Source organism: Trachurus trachurus (genome assembly GCF_905171665.1).
Source record: "Trachurus trachurus genome assembly, chromosome: 8".
Taxonomy (NCBI): Eukaryota; Metazoa; Chordata; class Actinopteri; order Carangiformes; family Carangidae; genus Trachurus; species Trachurus trachurus.
Window position 1 is genome coordinate 22,403,031 of NC_139905.1, and position 15,800 is coordinate 22,418,830.

At 40.6% G+C, this 15,800-nt stretch overlaps 3 protein-coding genes and 1 long non-coding RNA gene across 4 annotated transcripts in view; 1 reads left to right on the forward strand and 3 right to left on the reverse strand.

The window, feature by feature from the left end:
• The window catches only part of LOC310990271 (myocardin-related transcription factor A-like), a 40,425-nt gene extending 38,934 nt beyond the window's left edge, over positions 1-1,491 (reverse strand). Inside the window, exons 1-2 of the mRNA XM_083977578.1 lie at positions 1,244-1,491; positions 769-818 (exon numbers count right to left, since the gene is read on the reverse strand). The gene's annotated coding sequence lies outside the window, so the exon portion shown is untranslated. The remainder of the gene's footprint in view (positions 1-768; positions 819-1,243) is intronic.
• A 426-nt stretch (positions 1,492-1,917) lies between these two features.
• Positions 1,918-4,745, forward strand: ccdc97 (coiled-coil domain containing 97). The gene is made up of 7 exons (XM_083977583.1): positions 1,918-2,319; positions 2,426-2,602; positions 2,923-3,082; positions 3,303-3,391; positions 3,492-3,687; positions 3,787-3,904; positions 4,412-4,745. The coding sequence occupies exons 1-7, from the start codon at positions 2,158-2,160 to the stop codon at positions 4,533-4,535; spliced, it is 1,026 nt and encodes a 341-aa protein (XP_083833709.1). The 5' UTR covers positions 1,918-2,157; the 3' UTR covers positions 4,536-4,745.
• Positions 4,746-5,054: 309 nt separating this feature from the next.
• LOC310990464 (uncharacterized protein) lies at positions 5,055-9,206 on the reverse strand. Its single transcript, XM_083977848.1, has 10 exons — positions 8,722-9,206; positions 8,439-8,572; positions 8,307-8,363; positions 8,160-8,208; positions 7,848-8,048; positions 7,661-7,734; positions 7,067-7,115; positions 6,608-6,931; positions 6,404-6,508; positions 5,055-6,298 (listed from the first exon to the last, which is right to left on the reverse strand). The coding sequence occupies exons 1-10, from the start codon at positions 8,933-8,935 to the stop codon at positions 5,988-5,990; spliced, it is 1,518 nt and encodes a 505-aa protein (XP_083833974.1). The 5' UTR covers positions 8,936-9,206; the 3' UTR covers positions 5,055-5,987.
• Positions 9,207-10,506: 1,300 nt separating this feature from the next.
• LOC310990465 lies at positions 10,507-12,691 on the reverse strand. The gene is made up of 4 exons (XR_014595578.1): positions 12,490-12,691; positions 12,286-12,390; positions 11,017-11,125; positions 10,507-10,930 (listed from the first exon to the last, which is right to left on the reverse strand). It is a non-coding gene; the product is annotated as an uncharacterized lncRNA (long non-coding RNA).
• Positions 12,692-15,800: the final 3,109 nt, after the last annotated feature.

Below are 15,800 nucleotides of genomic sequence, written 5' to 3' on the forward strand. Positions count from 1 at the left end.
GTTAGAGTCAGGTGAATACTTTCTTTGCCCACACAATGGTTTAGTTAATAATCTGAATAATAAACAGTATCACACTTTAAGCATCAGTATCATTAAAAATCTGCTGTTTGGTCAAAGCAAAGCCAGAGCTGGTCTGTGTGGCTTATTTTAGGTCATACCAACACAGCCACAGAACAGCCATGAGTCTAATTTGATAGCAGATGACCACAGAGTCACTGTCATGCTTTAAGCTGTAAATCTACTATATGGGACATTACACAGGGGGACAGGAGGGGCAACACTGGCTTAATTTAGCTCCAGAGTATCCCATCGTGTTTGTGTTGGAATGTAAACAATGTACTGAGTGCTGGCTGTTCAAACTATTGTAACTGTGTCAACTCAAAAAGGAAAACTTGGCATTGCTTTCTGCAGCTTTGTCAGAAAAGCAAACACTCACAAGCTAGAAAGCAACAACCTCACTCATTTAAATAGCCTAGTTATAGCCTACTGTGAACCTGTTTGCACTGTGGTCAGCACCAATCAGAAAGCAAAAACAATACTTTAATGTTATAATGTTATAATGACAAAAAAACATAAAGCAAAAAAAGGAAAGAAAGATCTGTTTTCTACACATGAACACACAACGACGGGCTTGGTGCTGATGATCATCAAGTTTATAGGCTATTTGTCACCATAACCCTGGTTTACGGCCATGATACCACCCTGAACACGCCCTATCTCATCTGATCTCAGAAGCTAAACAGGTCGGGTCATGATTAGGCTACATACCTGGTCCTTGGCTGCTTTTAAATGAGCTCATCTCACTGGATCCACTTGCACTAAAAATCAAATAAATAACAGAAGAGATGCATCAGAAACACATTCATCCTCCTGCTGTTGTAAGCTGTGAAGGGTAACAACCAACACTTCTCAGTATTTAACAAGACAGCTGGACTGAGAAAAACACACAAACACAAAACATGTTGTTCAAGGTGCATGAAGAGGGAAGTGAGAGCCAGAGTTTGAAACCCAGTCTTCTTCAGTTTTTATTGACTGGAAACAACACTGAAACTGAAACAAATACATTTTGACCTGAGTAGGCTACATTGTTGTTATCTGATACAAGTGATAGGAAACCCATGCAGTAGGCTATATGGTTTGCAGTAACGTCAATGTGAGCAACAGGCTGCCGACAGGATGCAGGACATCTAACTTCAGTGTACCAAGGCTATGTGTTGTTACCTCCTCTGTTGTAAATACGTACCTTGGTGCTATCCACACAGTCTGTAGTGCCATCACTGTTCCTGTACAGTGCACATGTCATTGTCCAGCTCAGGCGAGTCCAACGAAAAGACGAGCAGGACAAGTGTGTGCGGCACTTGTGAGGTAAACCAGGATGAGAACAACTGAATATCCTGTTGAAACTTTTAAAATACAACTATACTGTTGACCATGACGGCTGGAAAGTTTTAGAACAATGTCCAACATTGTTTTGAAGGGAATTTCTCTTCAGCTCCGGTGTCACGTTTTGTAACACAAAATACTCCCCCCTGCAAACCGAGGCAGAGGCAGACTGCGGAGTGAGAAATACAGCAAAATACACCATTATGTCATAATGAATTGGCTAACTGTTATCTAGTTTGTTAATATAGTTTCCTTTGCAATATCCCTACAACATGTTAACGTTACTCTGTTCTGCTACTTAAGAAACTGTTACTTTCCAACAAGCTACCTTTGAAAGTCCTGTTGTGAAACGTAGGGTCACGCACCGAAGCAGCATATCTCCTCATATTTACGGTAGTTCCCCATAGGTAAGTCATATGAGCCCATAGCCACATGAGGGCGACAACACCATTCACCACGCAGACGCCTGGATGATGACCGGGCGGAACGAATAATCCTGACACGGAGAGGGGGCCAATAACAATGACGGACCAATATGGCGGCGAAACAATGTGCAAGAGAAACAAGTGAAAGAAATCTTCAAAATCATATGTGTAGCTAAATGTGTAAGTTAATACGTGTTCGTGTGATACTGTTCTTAAACGACGAGCGTATGTCGGTGTCTAGGGCTGCATATTGATATCAGTACGTTATCGTCTGACAAAAAAAAACGTTAGCTAGCCAAACACAAGAGTCACTGGAAACACGTCCGTTAGCTGGTTAGCACTGTTAAAAATGTGGGGAGAAATTGAACCACCTGTTAAAATACAGCCGAGTCCGTGTGAGAGTGAGGACGAGAGCAAGTTACCGGAAGAACCGGTGACATGGACCCAGAGACCTGATTTAAACATCCCACACATCCCCACAGTCACCGAGCAGGCGCCGAGCGACACCCCGGTGAGATGTGTAACGTTAACGTAGTGCAAAAATATCCGCCCAGTGTCCTCTGTAGTTGTTTTTGGTGGCATTAAAGTCTGATTCTGTTTTCGTGCTTATCGATCAGGCCGTGAGCAGCGCGGAGACCAGTTGTGTGAACGCCATGGTCGCAGCCGTAGCATCCAGTGGGAACCTGGTGAAGAGCCAGCAGGTCGGAGAGGCTGAACTGACCCTAGAGCAGCGCAAAGCCGAGCTGCTGAATCAGTACAGGAGCAAACCGCTGGTTTTCCTGGAGAGGTATCATGTATGTGTACTGAGCTCTTTGTGTATTTACCAGCCTGTATTTGGTACAAAAGGACATATTTATTAAGTTTGCTAATTGCCCTGTCAAAACAGAGACCCCACTCTCTCTGTTAATGCACCTGTGGATTACTGGATTACTGTTCAGTAAAAACAAAATTGTTCCACAATTTTATCACATGTCGAGTGGTTTTGACGTTTTTGTGGTTGTAACATTACTTGTTATTACTACAGTTACTATTCAGGGGAAATCAGCAACCCATCTATAACCCAAATTTATTGGCTTACTGTGATAAACAACATTTCCCCTGTCTCATTTGCCAGACTTGTCTGAAGCCCGAGGACCTGTCAGCATTTGCTCACGTCTGCTCGGACCCGCGAACCCAACACTACAGCAAAGTGATACAAAGACGATCTGCAGGATGCACCAACAGGACCAGGGTCCGAAACCAGCGCTATGCTGCCCTCAGAGCCCTGCAGAAGGGTAGGGCCTTCCTCCGCTTGTGTCTAGGATAGTTTTGGTTTTACTTGACATGGTTTTACATATTGCTTCTGCCACCTTTACAACCACTCAACCAGTGACTGGTAGTCTTGTAGTATATATTATATACCTGGTGCAATAAGATATGTTTATCGTGCATTAAACTGATATTGCTGTTGGTTCGTTCCAACTTGTCATTCCTCTGCTCTGCCTCCTCTCCTAGAGGGTCAGTACTTCAGTGAAGAACAAATGCGAATAAGGGAGCCGCTGTTGTATGAACAGTATATTGGCCAATACCTGACTGATGAGGAGGTGAGTTGTATTTTATAATTTAATGCTGAGTTTAGATTTAGAGAAGGTTTCTTTTAATTTTTCCCAGTGTATCTTGAAGCTCATTTTCTAAATGCTTTAGGTGCTGGAGCGCTCGCAGGAGGCCATGTTGGATGGTGCACAAGGGGAACAAGGAGCACCATCTGGAGGCACAGGAGGTCTCGCCCATCTCCTCCTCAACTCCTACCAGGAGCGTCTCATCCAGAGTCGTCTGCAGGAGGAGCAGGAGAGAGAGGACTGCCAACAAGAGGAGGAGGAAGATGAGGAGGAGGATGACGGTGAGAAGGGATCACAACAAGTGGTGTTGAAGTTACTCTCACTGCTTTCATTACTGTGCTTTTTGTCAGCATGTGTCTCTGTGTGTGCTCAAACTGCAGACAATAAAGTTCAGGAGTGGGAACCCACCACCGAGGAGAAAGCTCTGCTCAGGGAGGAGTTCATCAGTCAAATGCACCAGCGCTTCCTAGACGGCAAAGACAAAGACTTTAACTACAGGTCAGCCACAACACCATCACCACAAATGCTTGTTAACAGCTGCTTCCACACTAAACAGACACTGGGTAGTGCATTACCACACGTAGGACTAATTGAGGTGGATGAAGCTGCCAGTCTCTAAACATGGTTTTATGGTTGAATTAAAAATGTTTGAGAGCTTTTAAATGTGAGTAACAATAATCTCACTAATGGAATAATTATGTTGAAATCCTGATTTAATGATACAAACAGAAGAGGCAGATACACATGGCCGTATCAACTCAACTGAAGCAAGATATACCATAGACAATATCTATAGAATTAAGTGAATTGATGATTTGGTCATACAATACAATACAATACAATGTAGTTAAAATGTGAACCAGGAACTAATAGTTTAACTGATAATATGAAGGTTGTTGTGACCCCAGAGAAAAGAAACTATGAGAAACTAATAATAATACTAACCAATAATATATTGCTATTCATTTATAAAGTATAAATTAAAAGTATTTGCATCTGTTACAGAGAGGTGGATGAGAACCCAGACTATGACAACTTGGACATTGTCAGCAGAGACGCAGAAGATAAATACTTTGATGAAGATGATGAGGAAGGGGATGACGAGGAGGAAGAAGAAATGACAGAATAGCAGCTGTTGTAGTGGCAGAACCACTCAGATTGACTTGTAAATACAAATGTACAAAATAAGGACACGTATTCTATTTTTCAGTGTTACACCTGAATGCAAACACAGCTGGTTATAATAAATCTTTGGGTCTTTTGCAATTTGAGTAATTCTTTGGCAGTACATAGCAGATGGATTTTAATGATTACTTTCCCATACTTCACCTGGGGTTGTCCTGAGTATGCGGTAAGTTGCTTTAAAAGAAAACCTATGTATATATGTCTTATTTTGTATTGCAGATAATGATGAAATAACTTTGATGGCCTGCTGATGGGCACTGACCCACAAGTTGAGAGACACTCCCTTAAGGATTTTGACAGTTTGATCAAGAAGATCATTTCCATACATAGACATTTTAGAGACAGGTGTGTTGCCTTGCCTTATTGATTTTTAGTCAATAGTGTACACCTTTCTCTAGGGGAGTGGCAGACACAGACACAAGTGATGACGATGAAGCACACAGCCCGTTATCAATATCTTTAATTCAGTTTGTGTGAAATGAGAGAGAACCCCAGGTCAACACAACCTGTGATCCTTGATTTAAACGAAGCTGCACTGATGCAGGGCCTGAGTCAAGGTTTGTGGCACCATACAATGTCTACCATCAGTAGAAAAAAAAAAAACATTTCAAGTAATTAACATGTATACAGTATATACACACACATTCTTGTCAGAATTGGCACGAGGGCTGAAATCTTTAAAATGTATTTTTAGCCACCCCACTGATTTAATGTTATCAAACTATAGTAATGATTTTTGACAAGTCCATAATGACCTCTATTTTGTGTATGAAAAAATAACATTTCCAACTATTATTTACAGCTTATGAATTCATATAATTAATAATACAGGTAATACACAAAGTACAAAACAGAGAAATCAAGGCAATCTAAATTATTAACAGGTATGGGAAAAGAAAAAAACATTAAAAACAATTTCATAAAAATACAACAAAAGTCATTCTTTCATCCAAATGTCAAGCCAGTTGTCCATTGTAGGTGTGACTAACCCTAACCCTTCTGTTAAACTTTATGAAACGCCCTCCATAATTGAATTAGTTGTACCCATTACCAAAGGATATGACAAAGGTTTAACTCGGAGAATCCACACTGTCTGCTGCAGTTGGAATATTTGGTCCAGTGATGTATACAGTACTTCCCTCATGACAAGTTCTTTAGCATTGGCCATTTTATTGCTGGTGGATAAAGATCCATATCTGACAAGCCTCTTACATATAGTATCATATGCTTTTTATAAACTGACTAAAATGACTTGCTGTTAGAGCCAGCAGTAAACAACCGATCCCTGTGTAACTGAAATGTCCCTTGTGTAACTACATGCCTGTAATTGACAATAATGCACAGTGTGTGAATTTTTGCAGGCTTGTCCACAAATGATTGCCTGCATTTCACATGTTTACTTCCTAACTCCCTGAATTTTCATAGTGTAATACTCCTCTTGTAGTTTTAAAACTTTGATTTGCATTTTTATTTTCTCTTTCTTTAATTGATCAAGATCCATTGTATCCAGATCAATGCCAGCGGAGCATCTAGAGGACGAAACCTCCTCTATGTCCGAGGAATGACTTGCTTGAGGATCACTGTGGAATACAGATATTCTGTGGTGACGTGTATGTATTTGTATTTGTGCTGCCTCGTGGTTACTAGTAGTGGCGTCTGTGTGCGTTGGGTTATCAGCCTGCTCTCTCAGGGGTTTAGGGGAGTGGCCTGCAAGGTGAGGAGAAAATGATTGTTGAAAATTTCACTTGATTTTACAAATCATTTGAAAAAGACAATAAAACAGACTCCATGTGTGGTCTCTGGACTACTTACTCATTGGCTCTGGGCATTCTTTCTCTGGTGATGAATCTTTGATATTTTCAACTCCAGAAGGTTGAACACTCGTCTCAAGATGCTCTTCTCTCTCCTCACAGTTATCTTTACAGGAGGCAAACATCAAATAAACAAATATTAATCTAATCCATGACATCTTAGACAATTTTACCACAAAAAAGTTAATCTTCATGTGTTGCTAACCTATCATGTCGTTGGTCAGACTTGTACTTGTCTCAGGGACAGGTGAGGTTCTGATGTTGGCAGCGTTGTCGCTGATTGATTTGGTGTCTTCAGGTTTGGACGAGGTAGCTGGTGCAGGTAGAGGTCTTGCAGGTGTTTTAGTCTGGATTTCTGTTTGTGCATCATCTTTTCTTTCACCACTTTCATCTCCTTCTCTCTTAAGAACTGGCATCCAGCTGGTGTCAGTTTGTGAGGCTGCTGTGACGCAAGGGTTGTCTATTGCCGAGATGTTTTGTCGACTCTCCCCTTCATTCGGTGTGTCTTCCACTGGCATAAACCAACTGTCTGTTCGCAGATAAAAGCGAGGTCATTCAAGTTACAAAAAAATAATGTTTTGTGGAGTTTTTAAAATTAGACAGATTCAGTCACACGCTACAGTCTCCTCTGTTTGCTTAAGTTGGACAGTAAACAATCACAAACCTTCTTCTAGTTGCTCTGGCTCTGGGCAGTTTGACTGACGGTCAGTCCTCTGAAACACAGAATTACGGGGAGCACTCAATAATATTTGATTGATACGTTATTTGTGATGGCCAAGCTGGGATTAAATATTATTGGTTAATTTACTCAGGATTAATTTGACCACAGTCAAGAACTAAATTTTAGATGAATTAAGACATTTGTCTATGTTACAGTCAGAGTCTGTTTTTGTGAAAGTCACTGGAGTCACTGGAGTCACTGGATTTACGCTCTGACCTTTGGTCACTTGCTTGATATGTTAGCATGCTAACATATCTAAATGGTAATGTTATACTATTCATACTTACAAAACTCAATATGTTATTACATTATTAATGTGCTATACAGCTAAACTTCAGGTACCATGCTCAACTAAACCAAAACTGCTGAGGATCATGGGAAAAGTCAGTCAAATAAAGTTTTGACCTGATGGTGGTATTACAAGGAGTTTCTTTAGCTCCCAGTGTGTGTACACGCATAACTAACTTCATAACTATGCAGTGTGAGAAAGGTGAAAAGCTTTAAATAGTATGTTAAAATGATTTTTCTCCATCTCACCTCATCAAGCCTCCTGAGCACAACTCTTGCTGCCATTTTTCCATATGCTGAAGTGATGAAATCTGTCTGCGTTTCTGAAAGGAGATGGCATATTATTCACACATGCACAAAGAAGCTGCTAACATGCCAATATTTACTGTCAGTGTTAGTGCTAAATACAGATGTTGATTCGTGTAGGAAACACCACCTTCACAAACGTTGTCTTCATCTATAACAGCAGGCACACTCTCATCTTCAATTTCTCCCTCTTCTATCTTGTCCTCCTCTTCTTCAGTCGTGTTGACATCTCCTGCACCACTTTCAGCCCCTTGCCTTTCCTTCTCTCCCTTCCCCGGGAGCCAGTCGCCTTGAACATCAACTTCCTCGGTTTCTTCTCCAGAGTATAATTCTGTTGCATTGAGAGCGATTGTAATCAAATGAATTAATAATTATAAGTTGGCCTCCATGCTGCTTAGCATCGAATTCTGGTTTCAGCTGCAGAAAAGAAAGTGCCTCAAACCTTCATAGGAACTTTCTGATTCCTCATCTGATGACAGGATTTTCTGTGGCTGGGGAGATAAAAGAAAAAAAAATCCTCTGACATTAAGTATCAAAGTTGCATTTTCTTATTTTACAAAATCAATATTATATTTAAAAGTGTAGTTACCTTTGTGGTGGAAGTTCTTCTCCCTGTTTTATATCTCTTTGCTGTTAAAATCCCTTCCTGTGATAATGGTGACATGTTATTTAGTGTTGGCTGTGAGTCTCGTAAATGAAGAAACAAAGAAAAATGTCTTACATCAAACAATGTCTGCAGAGGTTCGCCGTTGTAGAAAATACTTGCTTTCCATTTTTTATTGGAGCCTTTGCCGGCATAGGCCTCAAAGGCAGTGGGAGAAAACCAGCTTCTCTCACACAGAATGCAGTCTTCACCTGAACAGGGCATTCAAGTACAGCAATGCAAATTACAAACAAAATAGGAAGAGGATGCAGATAGATAGATAGATAGATAGATAGATAGATAGATAGATAGATAGATAGATAGATAGATAGATAGATAGATAGATAGATAGTCTTCTCACCTTTGGCCAGCTTTTCTACATCCAGGCTGCCCTTTTTGACTCCACAGGTCACACATAACTCTGGTTCCAAAATCTCACTTTTTCCTTGTTCTCTATCCTCATCACTTTGATATATAGAGTAACTGATTCGCTCTCGTTTCCTTAGGCTACTTCTCCTGCCCTTGTCTTCCTCTTCCTCTTCTTCACTATCACTCAGTATTCTTCTTCTCTTCATTTGGTCGGCCTTAAACAAACAGACAGCTTTTAGTCGAATTGATTGTTTTTCTGAGACGCAAACCCTCGTAGCTAAACAAAATAAAAGTATAGGGTTACTTTTTTCATAAAAAGTCTGTTACTCTGTATTCTGATGTTGTAATCTGAACAGTATTTCATTCTAATAGTCAGATAGCTTAACTTACTGATCAACGCGGTAGATGATGGGCTTCTGTCAAAACTAGGCTACTCTATTTCTCTATCTGTAACTGACTGTATCTACAACAGCTGATTTCTGAAGGACGGTTGGCGCTAGAGGAAGCGCTTAGTTGTTGTTTTTCAAAATGAACCGTGGTTGTCGATGACTTGAGCTGCAGAGTCATGTGAGAGCAGAAACGGGTGAACCAGTGACTAGTTTTCTAAAACCTGTCTGAGCTCGCTTCACTCCTCTCTATTGTTTGTTTCAGCTCAATTACGTCGATTGACCGTAACTTTTTTAATCTACCGGTACTCAGAATCTGATCGCAGCCTGTTATCGATACATTTAGCCATACAAAGAGAAACAGGACAGCATTTCAAGCGAAAGGGAATTATATTGGTTAATTGTGTTTATAATATCCATGACACGTCTATAAATGTTTCAAACCACAAAATCGATTTAAATTTTAGCATTGTTAAAAGTTGACAACAGATACCTTACCTCCGCTGTCTCTCAACCCAGGAAACGAAACTGAAACAAGGCCACGCCCCCATTCCGGTGAAAACAAACAGCTGGTTTTGACTGGCGGTGAATTTACAAATCCCGCCGTAGTCCGTCCTGATTTCGCCTATCTAACATTAACCGTTACCGGCCTGGAAACAACCTCCTGTAATAACGTTTGTCAGGCAGACAACTATAACACGTCGTTTTACGTATGTCCATAGAGCCTACCGGGGAATGACCCCTACTCTGCTGCCTTCGGTGCGGGCGCCAGGGATCGAAACCCGAAACATGTGGATTTTTTTTTAGCCCACACATTATGTACAATTTTTAGAACGGACCTTCGGAAATTTTCGGAATAACGGACCTTTTTTATGTTGCCATTGCCTCGGAACTAAAACAATTTGCTTGATTTTGAGTCAGTAGTGTAGCTACACTTTTACGGAGGGAGTGACAGACACAGACAGAAGTGAGATGAACCACACATCTGGCAAAGGAGAAGCAGAAACGTTTGGTCCATCATATATTTAATTAGAGAGAACTCCAGGTCAAGGATAACAAAACAAAGTCTCATCACTCATTTCCACTGTGACCCTTGATGTAAACAATGTAACACTAGGTCTAGGTTTGTGGCACCATGCCACATAACAATGTATAACATCAGTAACAAAATCATTTCAAGTAATAAACACCTATAGTATACACACATTATTGTCAAAGTGACACAAGGGCTAAAATATTTAAAACTTAACATAAAAACTTAAAACGTGCCCTTCATAAGTCAATTAATTACCAAAGGATATGACAATAGTTTAACTCAGAGAATCCACACTGTCTGCTGCAGTTGGAATATTTGGTCCAGTGATGTACAGTATACTTCCCTCAAGTTTTTTAGCGTTGGCCATTTTATTGCTGGTGGATATCCATATCTGACAAGCCTCTTATACATAGTATCAAATGCTTTTAATAAACTGACTAAAATTATTTGCTGTTAGAGTAAGCAGTAAACACCCTTAGTGATCCCTGTGTAACTGAAATGTCCCTTGTTTAACTACATGCCTGAAACTGACAATAATGCACAATGTGTGAATTTTTGCAGGTTTGTCCACAAATTATTTCCTGCATTTCACAAGTTTACTTTTTAATCTTTGATTTTTCATAGTGTAATACTCCTCTTGTAGTTTTAAAACTTTGATTTGCATTTTTATTTTCTCTTTCTTTAATTGATCAAGATCCATTGTATCCAGATCAATGCCAGCGGAGCATCTAGAGGACGAAACCTCCTCTATGTCCGAGGAATGACTTGCTTGAGGATCACTGTGGAATAAAGATATTCTGTGGTGACATGTATCAAACAAACATCTTAATTTGTCCAGATAATGAGATTACGAATGAGTCCTTACCTTGTCTCTTGATTAATCTTTTGCATTTGTGTTGCCTCGTGGTGACTGGTAGTGGCGTCTGTGTGCGTTGGGTTATCAGCCTGCTCTCTCAGAGGTTTAGGGGAGTGGCCTGCAAGGTGAGGAGAAAATGATTGTTGAACATTTTAATAGATTTTCTATTTAGTACAAATAATTGGGGGGAAAGACAATAGAAGAAAAATAAAAATACTCTGAACTAGGCCTACTTACTCATTAGCTCTGGGCATTCTTTCCCTGGCAATGAATTTTTGATATTTTCAGAAGGTTGAACACTCGTTTCAAGATGCTCTTCTCTCTCTTCACAGTTATCTTTACAGGAGACAAACATCAAAAAACAAAAAATATTAAAATAATCATTAAACCAAAAACCAAACCCCTTTTACCACAAAAAAGTGAATCTTCATGTGTTGCTAACCTATCATGTCGTTGGTCAGACTTGTACTTGTCTCAGGGACAGGTGAGGTTCTGATGTTGGCAGCGTCGTCGCTGATTGATTTGGTGTTTTCAGGTTTGGACGAGGTAGCTGGTGCAGGTAGAAGTCTTGCGGATTTTCTTGTTTTAGTCTGGATGTTTGTTTGTCCATCTTTTCTTTCACCGCTTTTATCTCCTTCTCTTTTAACACCTGACATCCAGCTGGTGTCAGTTTGTGAGCCTGCTGTGACGCAAGGGTTGTCTATTGCCGAGCCGTTGTGTCGACTCTTCTCTTCGCTCTCTGTGTCACCATCCAGTGGCATTAACCAACTGTCTGTTCACAGATAAAAAGCGAGGTTATTTCAGTTACAGTAGTAAGTATGATGATGTTTTGTGGAGTTTTTAAAGGAGCTATATGTAAGAAATGTATGTCAATGAAATCACCCAATATGTCACCAGAGACTAAGGAAACATGTTAATTTGAAATACGGATCTAACTGACAACAATACAGCCAGAATATTCACATTTAAAAGTTTGATTTGCAGCATACAAATCATGTTTATGTTTTTGTGTTTTGGTCTTTTGTGTTACCCACTGTTCTCCCAATCACCAAGTCAGTAGCATTTGGGCATCCGAGTTGCCACTTACCACTGAGCTGCAGATATATTGACCTTACTAACATTAAAAGACCTCACTATGACTCTCACATATGGCAGAAAAAGAAACAGGATCTGCAGTTTATTCTGATTCCGATCTTACTTGATTTTCTAATTAGTACAAATCATTAGGGGGAAAAAGAAAATAAAACAGACTCCATGTGTGGTCTCTGAACTACTTACTCATTGGCTCTGGGCATTCATTCTTTGACGATGAATCATTGATATTTCCAACTCCAGAAGGTTGAACGATCGTCTCAAGATGCTCTTCTCTCTCCTCACAGTTATCTTTACAGGAGACAAACATCAAATAAACAAATATTAATCTAATCCATGACATCTTAGACCATTTTACCACAAAAAAGTGAATCTTCATGTGTTGCTAACCTATCATGTCGTTGGTCAGACTTGTACTTGTCTCAGGGACAGGTGAGGTTCTGATGTTGGCAGCGTCGTCGCTGATTGATTTGGTGTCTTCAGGTTTGGACGAGGTAGCTGCTGCAGGTAGAGGTCTTGCGGGTTTTCTTGTTTTAGTCTGGATGTCTGTTTGTCCATCTTTTCTTTCACCACTTTCGTCTCTTTTACTCTTTGTGGCGCGAAGCTCGTCTGTCGCTGAGGCTTTGTGTCGTCTCTTCACTTCACTCTCTGTGTCGTCATCCAGTGGCTTATACCAACTGTCTGTTCACAGATAAAAGTGAGGTTATTCAAGTTACAAAGAAAAATAATGTTTTGTGGAGTTATCAAAGGAGCTATAAATGTATGCCAATAAAATCACCCAATATGTCATCACAGACTAAAAAAACATCTTAATTTGAAATACTGATCTAACTGAATAGTACAGCCAGAATACATATAAAAATTTAATTTGCAGCCCGCAAATCGTGTTGTGTATGTGTATATCGTATGTTTTGATCTGTTGCACCACCCACTGCTATCTCCCAATCACAAAGTCAGTAGAATTTGGGCATCCCAGGTTGCCAGTTACCACTGAGCTGCAACTACAAGCATTGTGGACTATGTCTGACGTTACCTCCATTACAAGACCTTGCTATGACTCCCATAAACCTCCTGACAAAAGCAGAAGCAAAACCAGGATCTACATAGGAGATGCATTTGAAAGATGAAGACGATTGAAAGCAAAGAAGAATTTGCAGACAGATGCCAGAGTGGCTCATTTTCTCCTGGACACACACCTACTGTAGCTTTCTGCACAATAATCTGTTTTCCCAGTGCATGTATACAGCTCTATCTGGTTCATTTCTTCCTATTACTACATCTTCACGGTTCGGGTGGCGTATAGACTGTGAGTGAGTCTCTACGTACCATTGCCACAAAGCTGGAACAGGGCAGAGGTTAGTGTGTGGCTATCTGGCAACCTCAAGTCTGGAAGGGAGGGGAGAAAAATAAGGCGTGCACTGTGCAGTATTTTGAATTTGACTGCAGCAACAGTCTTACATATTGCTCCTTTAAAATTAGACAGATTCAGTCACACACTACAGTCTCTTCTGTTTGCTTAAGTAGGACAGTAAACAATCACAAACCTTCTTCTGGTTGCTCTGGCTCTGGGCAGTTTGACTGACGTTCAGTTCTCTCCTGAAACACACAGAACCAGGGGGAGCATTCAATAATTTTTGATTGATGTGTTATTAGTGATGGCCAAGCTGGGGTGAAATATGTTTGGTTCATTTACTTTTTACCCCAGGATTAATTTTACCATAATTTTACTCACAGTCAAACTTAAAGCAGATATCAGCTTCACGGCCGTTTCGGCTAATGCTGCGTTCAAGGCAGGCTTTTGAAACCGTAAGTTACAGCTTCAAGTCACAACTACGACTTGGTAGCGTTCCAGGTAACCCGTAGCTCGTGTTTTTACCATCCTGTTGTCTGTGAAAGTTCCCTATAACGGCCACTCGTAACTTCCGACCCGTGAACTCGTACCAGATCGAACTGGTATGACTTCACAGGAAGGAAAAACACAAAGTACGAGTTTCTTTGAACGCACCATGAGTTAGCAGCCCCCGCCCTTGTCAGGCATCAATTGGTCCTCGTGCTACGTCACCACATTCACGCGCATCCCTTGGCTGCACACACAGCCCTTCATGCCGTTCTCTCTCCTCATTGGATAACACTTGTATCCCACAAGGAAAATTTTCTCCTCGGGTTACAGCAGAGCAGAGTGACGGAGAGACTCGTGTTTAGGCTGAAATACTTCATGTAAGTGATTGCTGACGGAAAATAGGACTATTTAGGACTTATATTAACAAAAACATTCCACTGATATCTGCTTTAAGATAGTGTTGTGATATTAACCCCCAAATCATATATTGCTATAATGTTTGGAATATTGACATTTGCCTTAGACATATGATAAGCTTGTGACAATCAGTTTAATAATGAAGCATGTAATCAACTTTTCTATAATTGGCGTAATTACTGTGTTTTGCTCTTACAGCCCAGAGAATGACATACACATGACAGGGGAAGTAGCAGTTACACACAGGGACTGAGTGTACTGGTTGTTTGATAAACAACTGGGATATCTGGTCTTCGTACCTAGTGTAACTGTGATAGTCAGCTGACACAGGAGAAAGCTGACGAATGCGGGGGGTTGTGTGTCTTGTCCTTTTCTCTCTCTCTTGTCCCTTGTTTAATAGGAGCTATCAACAGCTGATCAGCGCCAAGCATGAGATTGGGGTCAGACACGAGGTTATATGGACTCCAGCCAATGAGAATGCACATTACATCAATTACATCATATCTTGCATTTGTGTAATCAGTAACTATAAAACCGGACAGGGACAGGAGACAGCATCAGACTTCGTGAACTGATGCTGCTGCGGCATGTTGGTCAGGGAAACTTAGTCTCGTCTGGAGCTCTGTACACAATCTCTTTTCCTTGTTGATTCTTTTATAAATAAATTTTGGAAAATTTTGTAAATGAACGTCTCCTGCGTACTTCATCAAACGAACACGCGAGTTCAAGGACTGGAACTCTTCAAAGCTTTCCCTTTGTTTAGTCGAGGCCTCGCAGTTGTCCTTGTGCCTGGGTTGTCTGAGTCAAAGAACTCAAAGCTGAGATAGTAAGTCCAATTTCTCCGTTTTTGTTAATCACGTCGGGGTCACCATTTGAAGAGTCTGTTTTTGTGAAAGAGTCCCTGGATTTATGACCTTTGGTCACTTGCTTGACATGTAAGCATGCTAACATTATCTAAATGGTTATGTTACACTATTCATACTTACTTGTGCTATACAGCTAAACTTCAGTTAGCATGCTCAACTAAACCAAAATCGCTGAGGATCATGGGAAAAGTCAGTGTCCAAGTAGTTGTTGAATTAAAGTTTTGACCTGATGGTGGTATTCCAGGAGTTATTATAGTTCTTCCTCAAGGGGAAAACAGTGTGTGTAACTAACTTTATAACTATGCAGTGAGAATGGTGAAAAGCTTTAAAGGAGCTTGGCGCAGGATCAAGAAATAAGAGTCATCAACGATACAGTGGTCATTGCGGCCGTTAGGGTAACTGCAGCCATCAGCTAAGATGATGTGGGAGCACGCATGAACTCTCCACAGCAGTGCAGCTGATGCTGTGACAGTGACACTGTGGTTGTATTGGAAACCACATACTATACTGCTAGTACGTAGCCTACTGATTTGACCAAATTATAGTATGTAGTACGCAGTATGCTAGCAAAAGCACAA